This window comes from Carlito syrichta, unplaced genomic scaffold (assembly GCF_000164805.1).
Source record: "Carlito syrichta isolate Samal-C Ts95f unplaced genomic scaffold, Tarsius_syrichta-2.0.1 Scaffold304542, whole genome shotgun sequence".
Taxonomy (NCBI): Eukaryota; Metazoa; Chordata; class Mammalia; order Primates; family Tarsiidae; genus Carlito; species Carlito syrichta.
Genome location: NW_007248638.1, coordinates 81,564 through 97,800, shown reverse-complemented (window position 1 = coordinate 97,800; position 16,237 = coordinate 81,564). Strand labels below are relative to the sequence as shown.

At 37.4% G+C, this 16,237-nt stretch overlaps 1 protein-coding gene across 5 annotated transcripts in view; it reads right to left on the bottom strand.

Annotated features, from left to right (window-relative positions):
• Positions 1-16,237, bottom strand: part of TASP1 (taspase 1) — a 261,197-nt gene that overhangs the window by 177,423 nt on the left and 67,537 nt on the right. For 4 of the 5 annotated variants that reach the window (XR_504437.1, XM_008060150.1, XM_008060151.1 and 1 more), the window contains one exon: positions 2,588-2,694. The exons of the other annotated variant lie outside the window; for it this stretch is intronic. Coding sequence is in view for 3 of the 4 variants with exons in the window: in XM_008060150.1 (XP_008058341.1) it covers positions 2,588-2,694 (107 nt within the window). In the remaining variant the exon portion in view is untranslated. The remainder of the gene's footprint in view (positions 1-2,587; positions 2,695-16,237) is intronic. 5 annotated transcript variants of the gene reach the window in all.

Below are 16,237 nucleotides of genomic sequence, written 5' to 3'. Positions count from 1 at the left end.
CTGTTTGAATCTTGACTGAATTCAGTCTCTGCTCACAACTTACCTCTCTTACCACCTTCCCTTTCTCCACTACAAGACCCTATCCAGGGTAACTGACAGGCAGCAGGTTTCTTGTAGAGTGCCTTTATAGATAAAGGCCACAATGGCAGACTATGGTGTCTGTGACCAAGTTAATGTTAATCACAAAGCATTCAAACATTCATTATCACTTTTGTTCCTCTTAACAGCCCTGTTAAGTGAACAGAGTATCACTATTTTAACTTAAAAATAAGGAAACTGAGGCTTCAAGTCAATGAATTCACAGAACTGATTAATAGCTAATTCACAAAATTAACTGCCAATGGTATAGTCTCTTGACCCCATCTCTCTCTCTCTCTCTCTCTCCCACTACTCTACGGCAAAACTTCTCCAAAAAGTTATTCCCACACTTGTTCTCCCTGGTCTTCTCATTCCATACTGGTCTACAATTCACTATATCATAGAAATTGTCCCTATCCAGATCAATAGCCTCTAGGTACCAAATCCAATGGCCGATCTCTGTCCTCTTAGCTGTCTTCTGAGCAGCATTTGACCCAGGTGATGTCTTTCTTCTTTGAAATGCTCCTCTCTGGACCTCCTGGAAACTCATCCTGGTTGTACTTCTGCCTCATTGGCTACTCTTTCTCCTTTGCTGGTTCCTCCCCCACCTAATTTCTACATGTTAAACAGGTTCAGAGTTCAATTTTCTGGCTACCATCTATCATCTATTCTCACTCCTCATCTAGCCATATGGACTTATATTTCTTTTGATGCCAATAATTTCCAAATGGCTACCTCCCTCCCAACCTGCCCATAAGCAGCAACTCCTGCCCATAAGAATGGAAGTGCTCATAATGAACATTTGTATATTTAACCCTGAATTGTACCCCACATCTTTAAAATTAAAAATTAAAAAACTTTTTTAAAAAATAAAGAAAAAAGAATGGAAGTGCTCAAATAACCAACTCCACAGTTAATATTTCTACCTGCTAGAGGAAGATTTTTACCAAAAATCCTCTTATCCAGTAAGATGAGTGGTTGGTTAAAATTTTCAAAAGTTGAAAATTCTCTGTGTGAAGCAGAGACTCAAAAAAAAAAAAAAAGATATTTATCTGAAACATTTTCTTTTTATTTAAAACACAAACGATCATTCATTTGCCAAACTTTTCATATAGGACCAAAGATTCTTCTTTGAATGTGGGCTCACAGATAAATGTCCTATACCATCCTTCTTACATAAACTATAACACACTGAATTGTCCTATGATTTCAAGTTTCATTTTATCTGGAATACAACAAAAACATAAAAAGACACTAACAAAGCACACCAAATGTGAAATGTTTCTAGATGTTTATGATTTTTCTCAATCTTCTACAGCTGGCTTGTCCATACTTAATTCTACTGCGATTTTTTTATAAACCTCTCTGCTTTTTCAAGTTAGTATTCACACAGGCTACTCTCTTAGTTTTCAGACAAGTATCTTGGTTTTCAAACAGACCACTCTCTCTTTAAACTCAATATTCATCTGTTTACATGAGAACCACTCACACAATGTCTCAGGAAGCTTTTTGTGAAATAAGCCAAACAGAAAAGAGTACATTCTATATGATTCCACTTATATAATGTTCAGAGCAAGAAAATGCATTTATGGTAATAAAAATCAGAACAGTGCTTGTCTATAGAGGTTGGAGATTAACTAGAAAGAAGCACAAAAGAACTGGAAATGTTCTATAACTTGACAGGTGTCCAGATTACATGGGTGTATATGTTTATAAGAATGAATAAATTATTCAATATATGCAAATTTTATCACAGAGGATGCAGAAACTCAAGAAATGGAACAAAGAACAGAGACATGTAATTAAAGTATATAAAAGACCTATGTAAAGCTGATATGTATTTTTTCTTACACATACACTCTACTCCCTAAACAACCATATTTAGAATCACTGTCTAGAACTGCAAGGACCAAAACAGTAGACATGAGCCACACACAGCTATTCAGAAATTAAAATGAGGCAAGGACAAATGAGAAGCTGAATTTTTAATTTTATTAATTTTAATTTATTTTAATTTTAAAAACATATTCAACTATCAGAAAGTTTTCAGGATATATGTAATAACAATATGTAAATCTACTTTTGAAACAGTTAATTTTCATAAGATAAAAATACAGATCAAACAGTTCCAATTAAAATGTAATATAATTGAGATGTGTAAGATACAGGCTGTTTCTGAAGACTTAATACTAAAAAATAATGTAAAATAGCTTATGTAATAATTATTTTACTGATTACAATTCAAAGTTATATCTTGGATTCATTGGACTAAATAAATATAGTTTTAAAATAATTTTCACTTGTGTTTTTTTACTTTTTTTTTTAATAAACCTAACATTTATGAACATTTCTTTTTTTTTTTTTTTAATGTAGCTACTGAAAATCTTTAAAGTACATATGTGGCACACATTCTATTTCTACTGAATAGTACTATCCTAAAGCTTACATCTAAATGCAAACTAGAGATATCATGATACATTAAATATTAATATTTCAAACACCTCCTGACCTTTTCACTTGATTGTCTTCTTTTCTTTAGTTGAATGAAATCTGTTTCCACCCTCTCTGCCAGCTCTAGTTTCCTCTTGTTTCTTTTAAATGCAGCTAAACTGAATCCTATAAAAACAAAACACATTAAAAATAACATTTAAGAAATACTAGGGCAATGTGTTAGGTGAGTCTTCCCAGAACAAAATCCTTAAAAATGCTAAATTAAGGGCTTAAAAAGTCTTTTTAATGTATACTGAGGCAGAAGGAGAATAAGAGAAATAACCTTAGGTTTAAAAATTTAAAAAAAAAAAAAAAAAAAAATCAAACCCAGAGAAATAAATTAGTCTGAAGGCAGACACTACCCTAGGGGCATCTGTTGATGCACACTACCACCACCACCACGTATTTAAAGGTCTCTGTGCATAGGAGAAAAGAGATGAAACTTGGGGACAATGCAGAATGAGAAAACATATTGGAGATTACTCACAAAGAAAGAAAGGAACCTTAAAGGTTGATAGGCCCAGTGAAAAGAATATGGGGAAAAAAGCCACCATGCACCTAAAATAACAACAGAAAACCCGCACATCTCAGCCTCAGCTCTAGATGTAAAAGAGGAGATGTCTCCCTAGAAAATTCATGACTAACAGTTATCACAATACTATAAGAAAGGGATTGGCAGTAGTGGGAAACTGCCAGGGGAAGGGGGGACATACCTTATCAACAAGGGTACCTGCATAATTAATATTTGTATACCTAACCCTGAACTATACCCTACATCTTTAAAATAAAATTTTTTTAAAAAATCAAATACAGGCTGAAAAATAAACTAATTAATTAATTTAATTAGAAAAAAAGAAAATTAATGCCTAGAGGACATTCAGATAAGTTTAAAGCAGAATTCTCATTACATGCGAGACCTAGGTGAGGGAAGTGATCTCAGTGCTCAGTGTAATAGTGCTTCAAAAAGCCTTCAAACACAAATGCAAATACTCCCTAAACATACACACACACACACACACACACACACACACGAGCTGGGCGCAATGGCTCACAGTTGTAAGGATCGCCCGATATAGTGTGACATAGTGTGATCATGTCTGTACAAAAAAATGTAAAAATTAGCCAGGCATGATGGTGCATTCCTGTAGTCCATGCTACTCAGGAGGCTGAGGGAGAAGAATCACCTGAGCCCAGGAGGTTGAGGCTGCAGTGAGCTGTGATCATGCCACTGCACTCCAGCCTGGGTAAAAGAGTGAGACTCCCAACTGCAAGGGAGGAAGGGAGGGAGGGAGGGAGGGAGGATGGGAAGGAGGAAGGAAGGAAGGAAGGAAGGAAGGAAGGAAGGAAGGAAGGAAGGAAGGAAGGAAGGAAGGAAGGAAGGAAACTTGTAAGACACAAAATCAACAATCAAAAATCTGTTGCATTTCTATAAATTAACAATGAACAATCCAAAAAGGAAATTAAGAAAGCAATTCCGGTCAGGGTCGGTAGCTCAGCCTGTAATTCCGCGCTTTGGGAGGCCGAGGTGAGTGAATTGCCTGAGCCCGTGGGTTCAAGACCTGCCTGGCCAACTTGGCGAGAGCTCATCTCTACAATAAATCAAAAAAATTAGCTGGGTGTGGTAGTGCGCGCCTGTAGTTCCAGCTACTTGGAAGGCCGAGGCAGAAGGATCACCGGAGCCCAGCAGATCGAGGCTGCGGTGGCCGGAAGCGGTCACTGCACTCCAGTGCGACAGAGTGAGACTCCAACTCAAAAAACAAAAAGAAAGCAATTCCATTTATAATAGCAGCAAAAAGTATAAAATGTTTGGGAATAAGCTAAAACCAAGAAAACAAAAAACTTGTACATTGAAAATGATAAAACATTCCTGAAATACATCAAAGATACCAATAAATGAAAAGACATTCCATGATCATTGATTGGAAGATTTAACATTATTAAGATGTCAATATTACTTAAAGCAACCTACAGATTCAATGTTATTTCTATAAAATCCCAATGGTGTTTTTTTAAAGAAACAGAAAAATCAATCCTAAAACTCATATGCAATCTTAAGGGATCCTAAATAGTCAAAACAATCTTGGGAAAAAAGAAAAAGCCAAAGTCGGAGGTCTCATACTTCCTGGTTTCAAAACTTACTACAAAGCTATGGCAATCAAAACAGTATGAAACGAGCATAAAGACCATCTTATAGACAAATGGAATAGATTAGTGTTCAAAAATAAAATGGTTTTTGATTAAGGGTACCAGCACCATTCAATGCAGAAATGACAGTCTTTTCAACAACCTGTGTTTGGAAAACTAAATAGTCACATGCAAAAAAAAGTAGTCAGACCTTTAATTTATACCATATACGAAAGTTAACTCAAAATGGATCAAAGACCTAAATGTCAGAGTTAGAACTACAAAACTCTTACAGAAAAATAGAACAGGTTGGCTATGATACCAAAATATAGACAATAAAAGAAAAAACAACAGATGAATCGTGCTACATCAAAATTTAAAGCTTCTGTGCATCAAAGGACACAATCAAAAGTGAAAAAGCAATCCATGGAATGGGATAAGATATTCACAAGTCATTAATCTGATAAGTGTTAATATCCAGAATATATTAAGAACTCCTATAACTCAACAAGAAAAGCAAACAAACCACCTGGTTAAAAAAATAGGAAAGGGAGAGATGTGCCTGTAGAAGAATGTCCAAGTGTTGGCTTTGAAGATGGAGGAAGGGGCCATGAGCCGAGAAATGTGGGCAGCCTCTAACAGCTGAAAAAGGCAGGAAAATGGGTTCTCTCCCCCAGTCTTTAGAAAGGAGCACAGCTCTGCTGACACCTTGATTTTTGCTCAGTGAGAGCTAAGTTCAACCTACAGAACTGTAGGATAACAAATCTGTGTTGTTTTCAGTCACTAAAATTATGGTAATTTGCAGCATTAAGAAAATAATAAAATCTAGGGTCAGATGTGGTGGCTCACACCTGTAATCCCAGCACCTTGGGAGACTGAGGCAGGAAGATTGCTTGAGCCCAGGAGTTCAAGACCAGCCTGGGCAACAAAGCAAGACCCCATCTCTACAAAAAATAGAAAAATCAGTCAGGTATGGTGGTGTGTGCTTGCAGACCCAGCTATTTGGGAGGCTGAGGCAGGAGGATCACCTGAGCCCAGAAGGTCAAGATTGGGGTGAGCTGTGATTACACCACTACACTCCAGTCTGGGCAATAAAGTGAGGCCCTGACTCAAAAAAAAAAAAAAAAATATAGGCAAAGGTCTTGAATAAACATTTCTCTAACAAAGATATAAAAATGGTCAATAAGTACGTGAAAAGATGCTCAACACCAAAATCATTATGGAAATTCAAATCAAAATCACAGTGAACTACCACCTCACATCCATTAGGATAGCTACTATTAATATTTTAAAAAAGAAAAAGGAAAAGAAAATAACAAGAGTTGGTGAGAATATGGAAAAACTGGAATCCTAGTGCACTGCCAACAGAAAAGTGAAATGGTGCAGTCACCATGGAAAACAAAACAATAAGAATAGAATTGCCATATGATCCAGCAATTTCCCTTCTGGTTACCCAAAAAAACTGAAAACGGGATCTCAGAGTTCCTACATATGTGTAAACCAACAACAGCAATATTATGGATAACAGTCAAAAGATGAAAACAACCTAAGTATTCATTAATGGATAAACAAAATATGGTATATGCATACGATAAAACATTATTCAACCTTAAAAAGAAATTCTAATACATGTTACAACATGGATGAACCTTGAGGACATCATGTGAGTGAAATAAGCCAGTTGCAAAAGGACAAGTACTATACAATTTCTCTCATATGAAGTGCCGAGAGTCAAGCTCATAGGGACAGAAAGCAGAATTCATAGACAGAAAGAGACTAGCCCAGGGACTAGAGGGAGGGGACATGAAAAGCTCCAGGGTACAGTTTCAATTTAACAAGGTTCTATAGGTGATGGCAGTGATGGTTCCACAACAGTATGAGTATACTTAAAGTCACTGAACCATACCATTAAAAATGTTTAAGATGGTAAATTGTATGTTAAGTATATTGTACCACAATTTTAAAAAGAACTACAAAAAATTTACATGAATGTTTACACCAGCTTCATTAATAATAGCCAAAAATTGGAAACAACCCAGATGGCTTTCACTGGGAAAATGACTAAACAAACAGTGGTGGTACATCCATACCATGAAACACTCAGAGATAAAAAGAAAAAAGTTATTGATAAACACAACCTGGATGAATCTCCAGAGAATTAAACTGATTCACTAAAAAAGTCAATCCCAGAAGGTTACAGACTGTATGACACCATTCATGTAACATTCTTGAAATGACAAAATTATACAAATGGAGAACATATTAGTGTTTGCCAGAGGTTAAGGTGGGAGGGAAGTGTAAGATCACAAAAGGGCAACATAAGAGACCCTTGTGGAGACAGATGTGTCCTGTATCTTGACTAAATCAATGTCAGTATCCTGGTTTAATATTGCATTATTATGTGTTATTATTGGGGAAAACTAGGCAAAGGATACATGGGCTGTCTCTACAACTGCATGTGAATTTACAATTATCTCAAAAATATTTTAAAACAGCATAACTGGGCCTATGAACTAGTGAAGTTAAGTGTTGATGTACCAACTATAACAATTCTCTATAATTAGTACATAAATATGTTTTATATCAATCATGGTGTCTTTCAAAGTATCCTATTCAAAGGCAGAAAAATTATAAGAACACAATCTAGCCAACAGAATGGAAGAAAATAGGTTTCCTTGTGGCAGAATCATGGATATAATTAACAGGATAAAATAATGTCCCTCATCTATTCTTTACTTATTTGAAGATATACTTCAGGTCCAATAAAAGGATAAAATAACTAAAAATTAAGAAATAAATGATGGCAACCTTGTAGCATAAACTATTTATTGTGATCCTTTAGCAAGGAACAACAAAATTACTTTCCTTTGAATTTAAAGTTTAACAAACATTCTGGAAAAACTCAAAAGGATATACAAGCTCTAGCCCAAACATTCTCAAAATTGGATGCACATTAAAATTACCTATAATTTTTTCTTAATGGTTAGATTTGTGGTCCCATCTACAGAGTTTCTGATTTAATTGATTTGGGGTGTGGCTAGGGCTCAGGAATTTTTCAAAGCTCCCCAGTGATTCTAATGTACAAAGTTGAGAACCACTGATCTAAAGATTAAACCCAACTCCAGTACTACTAAAATCACCTAATCAGTCAGTGCTAATGAACTAGACTTATTAAGGCCTGATGAAACCATCACTGGGATCATTCTCAGATCCAACATAGTAGTAATAGTGAGAATGATATTAAGTTAAAATCTGAGTGTTTCTATGATGTGCCAGAAATTGCAGTAAGAATGTTTTATACATTATCTCAATTAGTCACAACATCTCCATGAGAAAAAGTTTCTTGCAGGTAATCTGTCCACGGTCACACCAAGTTGTATGCTTCTAAAGACTATGCCCTGAGCTGCTATGTAGTCATTAATGGCTGTGATCTTACAAAGTCAGACTTATCAAAAAGTAAATCTCTTAGGAGGAGAATCTTTACCAATTTATTATTTTGCTTGTTTATCTTTATTTCAATAGCTTTAGGGGTACAAATAGTTTTTGGTGACCTGGTTGCCTTGTACAGTGGTGAGGAAGTCTGGGCTTTAGGTATACCCACCACTAGGAGGAGAATCTGATAACAGGCAGCAAAATGCTAGTAAAGGTGCATCCACTAAAAGTCAGCAATTCTATTTCCAACTATCTTCCCTAATAAAACACATACGTATAAAGTGATGTGTACAAGAATATTTGTGAAATTATCAGTGCTAATAGCAAAACCTAGAAACAACCTGAATGCCTATTAATAAAGAAAGAAATCACTAAATGACTATAATAAAATGCTATTCAGTAGTTCTGAAAATATATGTATTAACATGGACAAATCTCAAAATACATTTTGATGACTAACAAAAAATATTTTTAAAAATCTGTATTATGATGTTACTTAACACTTACTAAAAATACTACAGTATGATTCTACTTATCTAAAACTTACAAAAAGAATAACACTATATATCCTAGCATTTCTACTGACATAGAAAGAAATAAGTCAAACCAATAACTGTGGCTACCAGAGTAGGCAAGAAGGACTGGGAATGGAAGTAAAAGGGCAGGGTTAGGTTTATGAAGACCATTCCAGTTTATAAAAAGATAACATATTCCTGTACCACACAGTTAAAAAGTAATAAATATGTTAAATAATCCAATTATCTTTTATAATATAAAAAGTATCTTATTGTTAACTTATGTTATTTATCTTAGTATTTATTATTATAGTCATGTACCACATATGTACAATAGTAGTCCCATAAGATTATGACACCATATTTTTACTGTAATCATTTTATGGTTAGATATGTTTAGATACACAAATATTTACTGCTGTGTTACAGTTGCCAACAGTATTTAGTACAGTAACATGCTGTACAAGTTTGTAGCCTACAAGCAAATGGCTTACATAACCTAAGTGTGTAGAAGGCTAGAACATCAAAATTGGTATAAATGTACTATGATATTCATGCAACAACAAAATCACCTGACAACGCATATCTCAGACCATAACCCCAGTTTTAAGTGATGCATTACTGCATTTTATTATTATTTATGTTTACTAATATTATGCATTTACAAAATACAGGTTCCAGAGCCTGGTAATGACTCAAAAACTCATATCACTAACCCACATGCCAATAACAACTACAAATGCTGGGTAAATTTAAAAAAAAAAAATAAGGGGACGATCCAAAATGGCCACCATAGAGCAACAGATGAGTGCTTCTTTCACCACCAACAATATCCTCCCAGCCGGGCTTGGTGGCTCAGCCTGTAATCCCGTGCCTTGGGAGGCTGAGGTGAGTGGATTGCCTGAGACTGCAGGCTCGAGACCCGTCTGGGCAACTTGGCGAGACCTCATCTCTACAATAAGTCAAAAATTAGCCGGGCGTGGTAGCGCGCCTGTAGTTCCAGCTACTTGGAAGGCTAAGGAGGAAGGATCACAGGAGCCCAGCAGGTCGAGGCTGCAGTGGCCGGGAGCAGCCACTGCACTCCAGTCTGGGTGACAGAGTGAGACTCCAACTCAAAAACAAACAAAAAAAAAGATCCTCCCAAAACACACAAAAACATGGACACTAACAACATGCTACTGAACGACTCCTGGGTCAACATGGAAATCAAGACAGAAATGAAAAGATTCCTGGAAACAAATGAAAACAAAAAACACAGCAGAACCTCTGGGACGCAATAAAAACAGTGCTAAGAGAAAAATTCATAACACTGCACGCACACATCAAGAACACAGAAAGTTCACAAGTAAACAACCTAATGTCACACATAAAGGAGTTGGAAAGGCAAGATTATCTAAATCATAACTACAGCAGAAGAATACAGATCACCAATATAAAATCACATTTGTAAGATATAGAAGACAAAAATATCATAGAAAAGATTAACAAGACAAAAAGCTGGTTCTTTGAAAGGATAAATAAGACTGAAAAACCCCTGGCCAGACTGACTTTAAAAAAAAAGAGAGGAAACATTCAAATAAACAATTAGAAATGCAAAAGGCAGAGTCACAACTGACCCTGGCAAAATTCAAAAGATTATCAGAGATTACTATAAATACCTATATGCAAATAAACTGGAAAACCTAAAGAAAACGGAGGTCTTTCTGATATTACACAAACTCCCAGGTTGAAATAAGAAACTGAAACTCTAAACAGACCACTAACAACCCAGGAAATCAACTCAGTAATAAGAAATCTCCCCACCAAAAAAAGTCCCAGGTCAGATGGCTTCCCAGCTGGATTTTAGAAGACATACAAGGAGGAGCTGATACTAATCTTACTGAAAGTATTCCAGGCAGTCAAGAACAGCAGAATTTTCCCCAACTCACATAATGACGCTAACAACATACTGATACCCAAACCAGCAAAGACCCAACAAGCAAAGAGAATTACAAGACAATCTCCTTGAACAAAGACACGAAACTTCTCAATGAGATTCTAGTAAATGAGATCCAACAACACATTTCAAGGATCACCCAAAATGACCAGGTGGGCTTCATTCGTGGGATGCAGGTCTGGTTCAACATTCGCAAGACCATAAACGTAATTCAGCACATTAATAGATACAAAACAAAGAACCACATGACTATATCATTAGATGCAGAAAAAGCCTTAGACAAAATCCAGCATCTCTTCTTGTTAAAAACCCTTGAGCACCTAGGCATAGAAAGAATATTTCTCAAAACAGAAAGAGCCGTCTATGATAAACCCACAGCCAACATTTTGCTCGATGGGCAGAAGTTGAAAGCATCCCCCTCCCACCCAAGAATGGGAACAAGAAAAGGATGCGCACTCTCACCCCTCCTGTTCAACATAGTGCTGGAAGTCCTAGCCAGAGCAATCAGGCAGGAGAAGGAAATCAGGGGAATCCAAATAGGAAGAGAGGAAGTCAAGCTTTCCCTTGTTGTGGATGATATGATCCTATACTCTGAAAACCCTCCTCACACTGTCAAAAGCCTCCTCACACTGATCAGTGACTTTGGTAAAGTCTCAGGTTATAAAATCAATGTGCTAAAGGCGGTTGCATTTCTGTACACCAGCAACAACCTGACAGAGAACCAAATAAAAAGAACAATTCCATTCACAATAGTCACACACAAAAAAGGAAATACCTTGGCATCCACCTAACCAGAGAAGTGAAAGACCTTTCAAATAAGAACTATAAAATGCTGCTCAAAGAAATCAAGGATGACACAAACAAACAGAAAAACATCACATGCTCATGATTGGAAGAATCAATATTGTCAAGATGTTCATCCTCCCAAGGCAATCTACAGATTCAATGCAATACCCACCAAATTACCAACATCATTGTTCTTAGACCTGGAAATGACAATACAGAAATTCATATGGAAACAAAGAGAAAAAAGAGCACAAACAGCTAAAACAATCCTCAGCAAAAGGAACAAAGCGGGAATTATCATACTTCCAAAATTTAACCCTTATTACAAGGCTATTGTAACCAAAATAGTCTGGTACTGGTATAGGAATAAGCACATAGACCAATGGAACAGGACAGAGATTCTGGAAGCAACAGCACAATCTCTCAACCAACACATCTTCGACAAAACCACCAATCACTGGGGAAAGGAGACCATATTTAGCAAATGGTGCTGGTGACCCATGCAGAATAATGAAACTGGACCCCTACCTATCACCATATACAAAAATCAATTCCAAATGAATCAAAGACCTAGTCATAAACTTCAAACTATAAGAATCCTGGAAGAGGCTGGGTGTAATGGCTCACACCTATAATCCCAGCATTTTGGGAGGCCAAGGTAAGAGGATCACTTGAGTCCAGGGATTTGAGACCAGCCTGGGCAACTTGGTGAGACCTCATCTCTACAATAAACCAAAAAATTAGCCAGGCGTGGTGGCACATGCCTGTAATACCAGCTACTTGGAAGGCTCAGGCAAAAGAATTACCTGAGCCCAGCAGGTCGAGGCCGCGGTGGCCATGAGTGTGCCACTGCACTCCAGCCCTGGGTGACAGTGAGACTCCAACTCAAAAAAAACAAAAAACAAAAAAAACAGAATCCTAGAAGAAAATGTAGGAAACACCCCTAGGGAACAAATTCTTGGCCCAAGTCCCAAAAGCGAATGCCATAAAAGCTAAGCTAGATAAGTGGGACCTCAACAAACTGAAAAGCCTTTGCACAGAAGAAACCATCAAGAGAATAAAGAGACAGGCCACAGAATGGGAAAAAATATTTGCAAATTATGCATCTGACAAAGGCCTAATATCCAAGATCTACAAAAAACCGAAACAAGGTAAAAGGAAAAAAGCAATCCCATTAAAAAGTAGACAAAGAACATGAACAGACAGTTCTCAAAAGATGACACACAAGCAGCCAACAGACACAGTAAAAAATGCTCAGTCTCACTAATCATCAGAGAAATACAAATCAAAACTACGAGATACCACCTAATTCCAGTTAGGATGGCCATCATTAATAAGTCAAAAAATGCTAGCCACAATGGCTCGTGCCTGTAATCCCAGCGCTTTGGGAAGCAGAGGCAAGAGGGCTGCCTAAGCCCATGGGTTTGAGACCAGCCTGGGCAACATGGCAAGACCTCATCTCTACAATAAATCAAAAAATTAGCTGGACATGGTAGCATGTGCCTGTGGTTCCAGCTACTTGGAAAGCTGCAGTGGAAGGATCACCTGAGCCCAGAAAGTCGAGGCTGCGGTGGCCGTGAGAATGTCACAGCACTCCAGCCCTGGGTGACAGAGTGAGAGACTCCTACTTAAAAAAAAAAAGTCAAAAATCAATAGATGCTGGCACGAGTGCAGAGAAAAGTGAATGCTTCTACACTGTTGATGGGAGTGCAAGCTAGTTCAACCTCTACAGAAAGCAGTGTAGTGATTCCTTAAAGAACTAAAAACTGACTTTCCATACGATCCAGCAAAAAGACACCTGCTCACACATGTTAACTGCCACACTATTCACAATAGCAAAAACACAGAACGAACCCTACCACCCATCGAAAGTGGACTGGATAAGAAAATGTGGTACATATACACAATGGAGTATTACACAGCCATAAAGAAGAACAAAATCATGGGCTTTGCAGCAAATTGGATAGAGTTGGAGTCCATAATATTAAGTGAACTATCACAGAAACAAAGAAATGAATACCACATGTTCTCACTCATAAGTAGACCCTGAACAACAGTCACAAGGAAGAGATCACTGAGCACTGCCAGGGGAGAGAGGGACAGAGGAGAGAAGCGGGCTCGTGACAACACAAAGGGTATCTGGTCCACTACCAGGAGGAGTAAGGGCCAGTGAGAAGCCCAAACTTCACCTGCATGCAGCCTACTTACAAACACTGACAATTAAGTTCGCAAACTCATCCAATTACTAGAAAAAGTGCTACATACCTCATTGCTGAATATCACTATGGTCACCTTTGAAGTATTCCCCTTGAGAATCTATGCACCAATGCCAGTGCCTCATCCACCCATCAAAGCAATTTTGGAACTTTCTGGAATGGCCATGAGAGCTGCTATCATATGACCCTTGAGATCCTGAATGTCATCAAAATGTCTTCCTTTCAATATTTCCTTTATGTTGAAGTAAAGAAAAAAGCTATTAGGATCAGGTCAGTTGAGCAGGAAGGATGTTTAAAAAATCGCCCACAGATAGTGCTGTATAAACTAGTGCACTATCATGATGCAAGAGCTCCTTCAGGACCATTTTTGCACACACCCTTCTCATGCCAAGATTTTCAGTTAAGATTTTCCTAACTGTTTCTCTATCGATGTTTGTTTGGTCTGCTATGCTTCTCACAGTCAGTCAGCAATTTTGATGCATAATTCAATGAATTTTTGCAATGTTGTCATCAGTTCTGCTCATTACTGGCCGTCCTGACCTCTCTTCATCAGTGACGCTTTCTGTCCCCTCAGAAAAAAGTTTAATTCATTTGTACACTGCTGTTTTCTTGATGGCATTATACCTATTAACTTGGACTAACATGTACCTGATTTCACTTCCACTCTTGCCAAGTTTAACAAGAAATTTAATGCTTGTTCATTGCTCTAATTCAAACTCTGATGTTCTCGTGATAACAGCTTTGATGTTTGATGGCTATTCCAGAAAAAGAGTTCCAAATTTCTTTGGCGGGTGGACTAGGCATTGGCGTCAGTGCATAGCTTCCCGAGGGGAGTACTTCAAAGGTGACCATAGTGGTATTCCGCAATGAGGCATGCAGCACCCCATCCAGGAGTTCACGAACTTAATTGTCCGATCTCGTATATAGTTAACCCTCACTTGCACCCCACATTTCTGAAATAAAATAAAATAAAACAAGATAAAAGCTACATGAAGGACAGTAACCAAAAGTTGGCAGAATTAGGAGAGAATTCAACTACTGAAAGAAAAGAAACATGCTGGGTGAAATCCACATTCATACAACTTTCCCCATAAGGCATTCCCCACTCCATGAAATGCACAGAAAATAGAGTTCAAGCAGAAAACTACAGCCTTACTGGGTTGAGGTGAAGATATTTGGAGTTACTAAAGTAGCTGGAAATTGAGGAAGGAATCCTGAAAAAAGGACGCCACAAAATCTGTGTAAAAGTTCACTAAAATACTTGAATGATCCCTTAACTGTTAATGCAGAATACAAGATTCCACAAAGCCTAATGAGAAAAACAACAGCTGAAAAGCTAACGTTTTGGTAAATGCCCACTGTAAGAGAGACAAAGCTTAAAGTTTGAAGTTTTCACTGAAACCTCTGAAAGGCTCTATCTTAGAAGTAAAGGCCACAAGCCAGTATTCTGGCAGAAAGTTCAATAAGGAACATTGAGATGCCCAAATTCCCTCTGCATGCTTGCAAAAAAAAAAAACCATGAGGTTTACTCTTGAAAACAGCTGAACCAAATGGGCCCCCACCTAGTGGACATCAAATACAGGTGGGGGCAGGTATCAGCGGTTTCCATGAAAGTCTGAAAAAGAAAAGGTGAGACACCTCCAAGTTCTTCCTTGTTCTGTAACCCGACTAGTGATTGCCCTACCAGAGCTGGGAAGAATTTTCTCTGATCCAAAAGAAAATGTACAGACCTAAGGTTTTGTTGGAGCAATACACAGGAAATCCTCCATCAAAAATGCTTGGTCATATAATCCACCTTGAGGTCAACAAGGTCATGCCCTCAACACAAAAAACTTGGAAATGGCTTTTTAGTGCCTCCCTCATAAGTAGCAGAAAGCCACTAGATAGTCAAGGAAATCTGCCAACATGTATTAGGGTCCAAAACAATTTTTTTAAAAGGCAGAAGAAGCAGAAACAGCAGATAAGAACAAACTATAAACCATAATATCCTAAGAAAGACAAACAAAAAATTGCATTCTTGAAACAAAAACAGGAAGCTATTTCTTAAAAAGGTATTAATCACAGATGGATCTCTAAAAATTTAAAATATGAAAATCAAAACTATAAATTCATCAGAAGTAGGTTTGGAAGGTAAAGCTGAAGAAATGCCCTAGAAAGTAGGATAAAAAAACAGATTTTAAAAAGAAGAAAAACAATTTTTTAAAAAGACAGAGGGAATTAGAGTACAATATCCAACATCCAGTTAACAGAAATTAGAAAAACAAAAGGGAAAATATAGAGAAAGAAATTACTCTACAAATCTTTTTATTTCCCCAAAATGGCCAGGCATAGTCCCAGCACTTTGGGAGGCCAAGGCAGAAGGAGTGTTTGAGGCCAGAAGTTCAAGAACACCCTGAGCAACATAGCAATACCTTGCCGCTACAAAAAATTAAAAGTAAAAATTTTTTTAATTTCTCCAAAACTTAAGTGCATAAATTTCCAGACTGAAAGTACAAAATGGGTCCTCAGCATAAAGAATGAAAAAAAAAAGCCAGGCTCGGTGGCTCAGCCTGTAATCCCGCGCCTTTGGGAGGCTGAGGTGAGTGGATTGCCTGAGCCCGCGGGTTCAAGACCCACCTGGGCAGCGAGACCTCATCTCTACAATAAATCAAAAAATCAGC